This window comes from Strongylocentrotus purpuratus, unplaced genomic scaffold, assembly GCF_000002235.5.
Source record: "Strongylocentrotus purpuratus isolate Spur 01 unplaced genomic scaffold, Spur_5.0 spur5_contig_838, whole genome shotgun sequence".
NCBI lineage: Eukaryota > Metazoa > Echinodermata > Echinoidea > Camarodonta > Strongylocentrotidae > Strongylocentrotus > Strongylocentrotus purpuratus.
Genome location: NW_022145544.1, coordinates 1,268,777 through 1,279,649, shown reverse-complemented (window position 1 = coordinate 1,279,649; position 10,873 = coordinate 1,268,777). Strand labels below are relative to the sequence as shown.

Genomic DNA, 10,873 nt, shown 5'->3' with positions numbered 1-10,873 from the left:
CCCTAATGTATAGACATAGAATCGGTTAACTGAACACACCATGGGAGTAAAACCCAACCCTGGGTATGATAAGTTTAACAAAAGGATAATTTAGATCCTTGACGATCTTCAGTTCTTAAGCCCGTCTGCACTAGTTTGGCCAGGAGGGATTAGACCACCCTGCATGATCACTGACAGGAGGTTATCTCATCAAATCAGCTCTCAATTAACATAAGAAAAAGGGATCATGGGGGTCCAACGGGTACCGCTTAGGCATTGTGTGCTATATAGAGGGCGCAAGTAGCTACAAGTAGTGCAGTCCCGCTTTGAACAAAAGGCAAAACCCACAATCTGGTTTAAATTTTGATAGAATATGGACTCGTTTATTTTTAGGGCACATCATCCCTGGTAGCAAGCTGCTTTGAATAGAAGCAGGAAAATATGGAAACTGGTGAAAATTTAAACGAAGTCGGACAACTGAAAAAGTTGTGAATGTTTGAAGCTTTGAGATACGTTCATTTATTTGAATATCAGGTAATTGTAATGCCATTGTGATGTAATGACTGGCAACTCTCCTATTTGTTTATGTAAGAGGACATAATATAACAGCACAATATAATATAGCCTTGAAAGATAAGGACAGCCTCGAATGAAAAGTTTTGATGTCTTGTACAGCTTAATAACACTCGAGTAATCGTATTACCAATGTCCTAATTTAAGATTTTCATGTTTTCAGGATCTCTAATTTCAAACATTCATAAACTTAGCAATCTGTTTTACGATTTTGCTTTCATAACGAGCAAATTATTCAAAGTTTAATTGACATTGTCAACTTTAAGACAAACTACACATCAACACGTTCAATTGTACAATTCCAGTCATTTAATTTCTTATATTTTTTTTCAAACACATCAAACAAATTTGATAATTGATAGAGAATAATAATGAATATATTGCACTGCCACTTAATTGAAATAAGATACAAAGCAATGTTTTCTGTTTACATGTTTAAATTACAATTTCGATGGATTAATCTTTCATTTTCTCCTTAGCGAATCCAAATGAGGAATTTGTGACTTATTACGATTTATAATGCAAATAATTAAACCTCTTCGTTATCTTTCAATTTAGAGAAAGGATTTAGGAAAAAACAGATGCAAAGGAGATGGAAATTAAGTAGTAGGATACAACCCGCCAAGATAATTTAATAAATAAATATTCATGACACAGCCTCTTAATGACTGAAAAATGGATATCAAAGTTTTCAAAACCTCATCTATTTCATGTACAAATGTATCAAAACCTTCACTACAAAAATCCATTGTAAAAACCATGCTCTTCAAACTCACATAAAAAATAACGTTCTTTCCTCACTTCTAGATTCGCTATTATCAATCTCTCTTCATTTTCTTATAAACTATTTTATTTAGATGCAATAGATGATGCTACTAGTTGAAATTCACAGGTATTAACTTAAGATAAGCTCTTCAAATATGTTGTCCTTTAGATGTTCAGACTAATGACCCGTGAGATGGCGAGAAGACTGTAAAGCTTTCGGTATTCTTCCAGACGATAATAATTTGTAAAAGACTGAATTGATCTCTACCCTTCTTCCGCCTTATAACGTGAAACTTCCGTCAGTTATGACAAATGACAATAAATGTGTGTAGAAAATGGGAAAACTGAAAGTTGGGACATTATTTGTAAATTTTAAGGTTTTATAAAATTGTATTTCAAGTCTTGAAGGAGATTAAACCGAATCTCTTGTAACAATGGGTGCATCATAAACAATTATTTGATAACTGATATTGATTTGGAGTAGGCACAGTACATTATTATACAATTCATTGAGCGTCATTCAATCAAATTCCGATAACCTGCCCATCAACAAATAAATGCAAACTACTCTATTTCTAAAATATCTACTTTCAAGTTGAAATTTCGTTCCTTTTTAGAGCAAAGTCAGAAAAGCAACAACTCGATCAAGATGGAATATTCGAACGGGAAATACCGTTGAATCCGAAGCAAATAGCTGAATCAAAATGTATACTTCAAAATAGTGGTGGACAAAAGAAAGTTATATCATTACTAATTACAAAGATACAAATATACAAAAACAACGTGAAAATAGATTGTAGTAATATTTACAACATTTCACAATTGTTTCAATGACTTCGTAAGTCCTTCAAATCAGTTGAATATGATATGAGTCTTGCTAGAGAACACACTATATGGTATAACATATCCAATCAATTTTACTTGGCGAGCAGATTCATATATTATTAAAAATACAATAGTGTAACATATAAACTATATGTACTATATGTGTAATTTTCTGTTTCATCACTCGGCACTTCAAACTGAAATAATGATTAATGGATCAGAAGGAAAATGTATGTCTAAATGTGGAAAGTTCGAGCATTTATACTTTTATCAAGTTGGCCTATTTTGCATCTTCAACAATGATACGGTGTAAATGCAAAATTGCATAAGACGGTCGTGATCAAAGATACAAAACTTGGCAAGTCTAATTCCATGAAATGCTATTCCAATTACCTACTCCGTCATACTGATGCGATCATCAGATTGTCATTTTTCTGTGTGTGTAAATGGTCTTTGTCGAAGTTTATCAGTAAAAAATTCATTATCGGTACGTACGTTTGTAGACCGACCTTGCCATCTGAAAGACACGACTCGGTTTCGAACTGTAGTCCGTCACAGTCGGTTTGTAAGCGAAGCCAGATAGCTGACCACTCGACCAACTTTAATCTTCAATTTTGCTTATAGCTCCACATACATTTGCATGGGCCATTTTCATCCATGTTTAGTTATGTTCTACTTTTTAATCTGATTTTATGGAGTTTTATATCTCAGGGACCGATCCAGGTTTATTCCCAAGGCAGGTATGTGCCCGAAATCCTTGACAATGTCTTACAAACTATGAACAGCCCAAAAGAGAAGAAAAATATTTCAAGATATAAACGGGGGCAGGAGAGAAGGGGTGGGGAGGGGGTGAGGCGGGGAGGTGGGCATGTGGCAAATTCTGTTAGAGACACGACCCCTACCCCGTTGTGCTCCTCTTACTCTGACCGCCTTTCTCTCTTAAGGAAAACTTTATAAAACTGGAAAATTGTTTAACTTTTGACGGAGTAGGTAACTAAAGCGAAACGCTGAAATATCTAACAGTTTTACGCCTTCTTCATTTGCGTTTTAATTTCTTGAGTTGCTTGGCGATCCTTGCTAGTTCTTGCGTAACGTCATCTGTATCTCCTCGTTGTGTGGATCCCGATTGCTTGGTCTTTTTACTTGAAGATTTGCCTGTTGGGAAAAAAGAAAAGAGTCATTAAAGGGATATCGAATATTTGTAAGAAGTTCAACATGGACTGTGCTAAAACAGGAAATCTAAGAAACACGTCGATGAAAGTGTGGAGGGAATCAAAACGAATTGTTTAAAAGATATAATTGCTTGAATGGTTAAATAACTAAATGTACCGTTTAAAACGTATGGAAGTTTCTTTTAGAGAAAAAGACTATTAGGCATCGTTTTCACGGAGATATCATTCTATGCTTCCAAATGCCTCTTACAATATTCATCCTTTAAAAGTATAACATCTTAAATATAAAATGTCAAAAGAATTCTTCCAAACGGAATGAGCATCATATTAACTACATGAAAATGTATGTGTGCCGATAAACTTTAAACAAGCGAATGATAAATCTTCATAAACAATGCACTCGCATTAGAAGTTAACGGCCTTACCGGATTTTTGCTTGTACTTTTTAAGTTGTGACATGAGTTCGTTGACTATGCTTTCCACCGTATCGTCGTCGTCATCAGAATCGCTGTCGCTATCGCTATCAGTATCTTTGTCATCGTCGCTATCAGAATCGCTATCTTCATCTGTGTCGTCAGTGTCTGTGTCGCTCTCGGTATCACTGTCGGTGTCACTGTCGGTATCAGTGTCATCGTCGGAATCATCGTCATCCTCCTCATCAGATGTATCATCACTGTCTGTGTCACTGTCATCGTCGTCGTCATCGGATGTATCATCGCTATCACTATCGCTCTCAGACTCTGCTGTCTTGGAGGACGATTTCTTCTTCATTTTACTGACCTTCGATTTCGCTTTAACCTTATCATCGTCGCTATCAGAATCACTATCATCATCCGTATCATCAGAGTCTGTATCACTCTCGGTATCACTGTCGGTATCACTGTCCGAATCGCTGCCGGAGTCCGAATCATCATCGTCGTCGTCGTCGCTATCATCGCTATCGCTATCCGAATCGCTATCAGAGTCGGTGTCATCTTCAACTACTTTCTTGCCAGAAGATTTTTCTGTTTTCAATTTGGGCTTTTTCGATTGTTTCAGATCACTTTTTACTTTGCTCGGAGGCTCGTCATCGCTATCGCTATCACTGTCACTGTCGGTGTCACTGTCTTCATCGTCGTCATCATCATGATTTTGGTCTTTCGTGTAGTAGGTCCTAGATTTGAACTTGGAAGGTTTGGGTATAATAGACTGAACCTGTGTCAAGCAAATCAAAGAGAAAAATGAAACTTATAAAAGTGGATAATCGCACATGACTTGAACGAGAACAGGTAAGAAAAAATATTTTTTTAAATATAACGAGTTCCCTTTAAACACAGCACTTTAAAGATTTACATGGTTAATGTGAATTGACGTAGGTTTCTTTGAATAAAATGAAACCTACATTTCGGTGAATATACATGTACATGGAACATAAGAGCAAGATAATTTTCCAATCAATATACAATATCCCCTAAATCAACCTGTAATTGAAAATACTTTTCCTTTTTGTCCTAATCTACCCCCCGCTACGGGTAATGCAGTGAAACAAAAGCCGCCTATTTCCTGAAAGGGATCCATTTAGAAATTCATTCTCTTCTCTGAATAAAATTACATTTTTCATTTTAAGCTTGCATAAATTGTTATTTGAATGTATGATCCATTGCAATCAAAGATATTATTAAAGGCCTACACTGTATGTATAAATCATACCATGTTAAAAAGCTTATTAATGAGCGTCTCTTGGTCATCATCGCCGTCTTCATCGTCGGAAGAATCATCGGAATCAGAATCAGAATCAGAATCAGAATCAGAATCTGTATCCTTTTTACCGTCGTCATCAGTATCAGAATCACTATCGGTATCATCGCTGTCGTCATCAGAATCGCTATCCTCTTCGATCTGCTTCTTCTTTTCCTCTTCCTCCGCCTTCTGTTTCTTCAACGTCGCTTTCGACTTTGTTTTTTTCTTGCTCTTCGTGACTACGCTCTCGTCGTCATCGTCGTCGTCTACGGGCGCCTTGTACTTGGACGATGCTTTTTGAAGCTTCTTTGCTGCTTCATCTTTAACGCCTTTTTTCGTTGATTTGCTTTTGAGGGAAGCGAGATCGTTGAGATCCTGTACAAGTGGGTCTTCATCTATTGCATCCTGAGAAAACGGAGAAGGCAAACAAATAATTGTTAACATTGTTTCTAATGTTAGCGTGTATGAGTAAAATAAAAAGTGAGGATTGTGTAAAACACATAGTTTTTAGATTTGTTTTTAATGTCATGTACATATGTTTTAAAAACATGTGTAATTATATTTGTTCTTATGTAATGTTATAATTTATTATGTATCTAGAGCATTTCTATTTATTTGTAAACAATCCATAGATTAAAATTATTACTTCTGTTGAACCTCTGCTACACTTAGCATATTAGAATAGAGAGAATACCATGCTTAGAAATGATTAGAATTGATTCTATACCGTCTGCGTATATAGGTAAAAACAGATATGTGTTATCGTATTCTCTCATCTGTAATGTTATAAATAATGATATATTCTGAGCAGTTTTTATCCATTTTTGGGGTGTTCTTTGTAGAAAACTTATAGATCAAAAACATTAATTTTGTTAAACCAATGCTTACAGGTTACTTATTAGAATACAAGGAACACCATAGGCAATCTATGATATATATTTTTAAAGTCAATCCCTGAATTTTTCAGTAGTTTTGAAATCAGACATGCCTAATTAAAAAAAATAAGCATCTCACCTTCTTGACTGCTTTGGATTTACCAGCCTTGCCAAGGACGACATCTGTAAAAATAGAAATATTGATAAAAGAATGATCAGTCAAGACGAAATTAGTTTTAAATTACGTCATTATAAAACGTTGTTTCCGTTCAACAAGAATGAAAATACACGTACATGATTATGTTATTTAAGTCATACACCAATTGCATGATATTGGGCACATTGCTTTCCTCTGTTTAAATGACATGATGTGGAATATGACGATGAGATGTGGACATTCATATGTCTAAAAAGGAGTGTGAAGAAAAAACGATGGAGATATTTGTTTGTTTTTCAAGCTTCACTCAAAGTTCATAACATATTTGAATAAATATTAAAAATCTCGAAGTATTGGTGGTGGGTCTTTCGAGACTGTAAGTGCTGAAACCGGCCATTCCATTCTCTCTGTATCTCTCTCTCTCTCTCTCTCTCTCTCTCTCTCTCTCTCTCTCTGTCTGTATGTCTCTCTCTGTCTCTCTCTGTCTCTCTCCCTCTCTCTAATTCTCTCAGTGTCTCTTCTTCTTCTTCTTCTTTTTCTTCTTCTTCTTCTTCTTTTTCTTCTTCTTCTTCTTCCCTCCCTCCTCCTTCTCCTCCCTTTTATTCTTCTCCTTCTGCTCCTCCTCTTTCCACCCCTCTCTATCTCTTCTTCTTCTTCAAAATCAATTATTGCAATGTCCGTTCATTGCGTAGTCTCGTAAAGAATTAATAACGGCCTCATTTGTGTGACAGTCACCATAAAAAAACAAACGACAATCTTTAGGATGTTATCTTTAGATGATATGAAACAGTGCTTCATGCATAGGATATCATTCTCGGAAAAATGCAGGCGATGGAAAGGGAAAAGGTAAAGAATTCATGCAAACGTCATGCCCATTGTCTTGAGTGATTGTCCTGAACTGTACTAACATGCAATGGAGATGGAAAGAAAGTAAGGAGATAAGTTGAAAGATACTGGAATTGATCATCAATATAAGCCCTGGGGACTGTACGTGAGGGGAGAATAACTTCTATAGGTGAACGAAATCTAGGTGACTGGGAAATACAGAAGTGATTTTCTTTTTGTTTGTTATCGCAGTTCTTATAATTTACAAATCTATAGCAATAAATCGCAATCAAACTCATTCGCAACACAACAATGTAAGCGGGTCAAGATTAATTGCAATTATCACACGAAGATCTTACAGCGATTTCATTTTATAATCCACATCCACTATAATGTTAGAGTGTGTTCTGTATTTCGCATTGATTTGAACATTGAAGCCACGTTTAACACATTCATTTTATTCTCCGAACGAACTATTCGCCCAATAGATTTGTTGAAAGGTTGACATTTATAATGAAGACAAACCTTCAACATTCGCTGAATTTACCCCTGATAGTATAAATGTTTTGTTGTCTCAAATAAGTTGAAGTGTAATTGTTATTCATCACAGCTCTCTCGACTGTCAGGGAGTAATTCAAATGAATATATTCATGAAATGTCAGACCGATATCGTATTGTAACTCTATCTCGTGGAAAACATAAATATTCCACATCGGTTAGGTGACCACTTGGCGTTTAATTCAGGTCTCATACTTGTTATAATTTTCCGGTTAATATTCATGAATAACGTGCTCCTGCGATGTTTTCTTTGTATAGTATAGATTTGGTTTTCAGCTTGATAATCAAATTGTCAATCATAATTATTATGTATATTATGCCTTAGTCGAGACGTGAAGGAATTATAACAAATAGGCATTGGATTATAAGGGTGAAAAAAAGAGATACGAGTTTCTTTTACCCAACACACGTACGATAAATGCCGTCAAATAAACACATTGCACACTCTATCGTTATCAATGTGGCATCCGTTGACAGACAGTATACTGATTACAATTGTTAAGTTTGTTTTGTTGTACTGATTTAAGAAACAAGCAAATTCTTAAAGTATTAAATAAATACAGAAATCATGAATCGGATTGAACAGAAAATGAGATATTTTTGCCAGTGTGAACATAAATACACGCCTAACACTATGGCCCGAATTCACAAAGGAGGTTTGTCGACAAACCTTGGTTTTCGTACGTCATATGACGCGTTTTACGCGTTTTTTACAAACCTGGTTTGTAAAGAACAAAAGGAGGTTTGGCAAAACAAAAGAAGGTTTGAGCTCAAACCTTGCTTTGTGAATTCGGGCCTATATGTCCCTCATTCCAATGGCATTAAATTCAAAAGGATATTCTGATTCACTGAAACTACACTTTTCCCTAGTCCATTATCAGCACTACTAGCAGAAATCGTGCTCCGCTATTTTATTGATCTAAGACGAATGTTATTGTTTCTACAGTATGTTGATTCTATCTACGACTGTCGAATTGTAAATTAAATTTCGCCAAAAATACCAATAGGGTATTCATCTCTCTCGGGTGCCCGTTCTAACAGTTTCCAATTCCTATGGGGAAAGTCCACACTAAGATACCATGGATGATATTTAAAAAAAGGATATAATTGTGACAATCAATCAGTTTTATATAATAGTGCTGGGATATAGAGAAATTACGTGAGCTACCTTCAAAATGCACTGTATTAAAAAATGTCAGGAAATGGTAAAGCAAAAGTGGGTCACAAACTGACTATATCTATCAAAATGCAAAACAGGCACTCGAAAAATCAGTTCAACATTTCGATTTACCTCGAATATCATTCAGCTCTATCCCACTCCATTTGGAAAAGTTAGCTGCATGAATGAAATAGAGGAGTTATTGAAAATCCGTTTTTTGTAAATATAAATTGGTATATTTCAGGGGATAATTTGCTATTACCTAACTAAACAATAATGAATTACTTGGGGCGCTTCATATAGCAATATTTAAAAATTGAATCGTTGGATGAATATCATAGATGATTTTATTTCGTTCTCTGAGGGAAACGCTCGTACTTAAGACCATTAATCTAATTTTTAACATGTAAAAGAAAAGTGCAAACTAACCCAATTAAAGCAGTAGGATTCGCAAACTTACTGTCTGTTATTTTTGTTTAAATCAAGCTTTAATGCTATAGTAACAGTCATATGATCGTGATCTTCAAACCATTATTCGGCACACCTAGTATATATTCATAGAAATGTTATACAGGTCTGACTCACTGGGTAGTCAACTGATTTTAATATGAAGTGGCAATTTGTCAGCTTCTTCACCAGAGGCTTAGGTACATGGGGAACAAGGGAGCCCCTTCCCACCCCTCCCCCTTGAATGGTGAAAAATATATAACATTTTTTAGAAAAATAGGGAGGAGAGAAGACATCGGATCACATCCTGCACCTTCCCCTCTGATCAGTAGTCTAGTTTGCTTTTCACTTTTCAAACAAGACCCCCCCCCCCCCATTGTTGCAGTACCCCATCATAGGGAGGGGGCTCATTCTACAGCACCGGTCTATGCTCTGTAATAAAATCACCAATACACTAAACCAAAATGTTTCATTTTATTTCAAAGCCCATTTATACAATTTATATAATTAATTTTATTAATCCATTTAATGTTGACACTTTGTACTCTATAATACAAGTTAATAAATTGTCGGAATTAATTTAGTACGCTGTTATGATTAATGAACCATACCAATTATCATCAATACAAGGGTGACGTGAGAGAAATGAAGGGTTTGTGTCACATCAGTCTCAAGGAAGAAAAACACTGATATAAGATGAAAGGGAGAGCAAAATGCATAGACATAATAGCATTACAAGGAATAAATTGAATTACCCTTGTTGATTATATCGAAGAATTAGTTCGGATTAGATAGAATAGCAGTATTGGTATAGGCTTCCAGAAGAAATTATCTTTCTTTAAAGGCCCGGTCACACAGCCCTCCGACGGGCGTATCGCGGCCGAATCACGGCCAAAAATTTCTGCCCGTGAAGCAGACGCTGTTGGACGCTTTGAGGTCGCGATAAAGACGCGATACAGCCGTACTTTACCCGTCGTTACACGCGGTAAGAAATTCACACGCGGTTGGCCGCGCGAAAAAGTTTTGGGCTGCCCAAAAATTTAGACCGCGGGTAATCGCGGGCGGTACTCGTGGTACACACGCGGTAAAGACGCGGTACAGACGCGGAACGAACGTGCTAGGACGTGCTACGGCCGCGGTTAAGACGTGGTTACACGCGGAATTGGACGCGAAATTTTAGCGGGTAATCGCGGGTGGAGCACGGTCATAGCACGTTTGTTCCGCGTCTGTACCGCGTTGTTATCACGTGCATTAGCGTGTGTACCGCGTGTAAGCGTGGTAGGCCGCGGTACCGCCGCGCTTCACCCGCGATAAGGACGCGGAACAGTCGCCGGCGTCTGTTCCGCGGGCATACCACGGGTAAACCGCGGGTAAGCCAATTTTGCACATTTTTCCACCACGGGCAACCGCGGGCAAAAAAAAATCGCGAAATTTTACCCGCGATACAGACGCGAAAGGCTGTGTGACCGGGCCTTAAGGCCCGGTCACACAGCCCTCCACGGGCGTATCGCGGCCGAATCACGGCCAAAAATTTCTGCCCGTGAAGCAGACGCTGTTGGACGCTTTGAGGTCGCGATAAAGACGCGATACAGCCGTACTTTACCCGTCGTTACACGTGGTAAGAAATTCACACGCGGTTGGCCGCGCGAAAAAGTTTTGGGCTGCCCAAAAATTTAGACCGCGGGTAATCGCGGGCGGTACACGTGGTACACACGCGGTAAAGACGCGGTACAGACGCGGAACGAACGTGCTAGGACGTGCTACGGCCGCGGTTAAGACGTGGTTACACGCGGAATTGGACGCGAAATTTTAGCGGGTA

At 37.4% G+C, this 10,873-nt stretch overlaps 1 protein-coding gene across 1 annotated transcript in view; it reads right to left on the bottom strand.

Moving 5' to 3' along the window:
• Positions 1 to 1,710: 1,710 nt before the first annotated feature.
• The window catches only part of LOC579925 (serine-aspartate repeat-containing protein F), a 45,858-nt gene continuing 36,695 nt past the window's right edge, over positions 1,711 to 10,873 (bottom strand). The window contains exons 6-9 of the mRNA XM_794967.4: positions 6,048 to 6,091; positions 5,004 to 5,438; positions 3,740 to 4,508; positions 1,711 to 3,297 (exon numbers count right to left, since the gene is read on the bottom strand). Coding sequence (XP_800060.4) covers positions 3,179 to 3,297; positions 3,740 to 4,508; positions 5,004 to 5,438; positions 6,048 to 6,091 — 1,367 coding nt within the window. The 3' untranslated portion in view covers positions 1,711 to 3,178. The remainder of the gene's footprint in view (positions 3,298 to 3,739; positions 4,509 to 5,003; positions 5,439 to 6,047; positions 6,092 to 10,873) is intronic.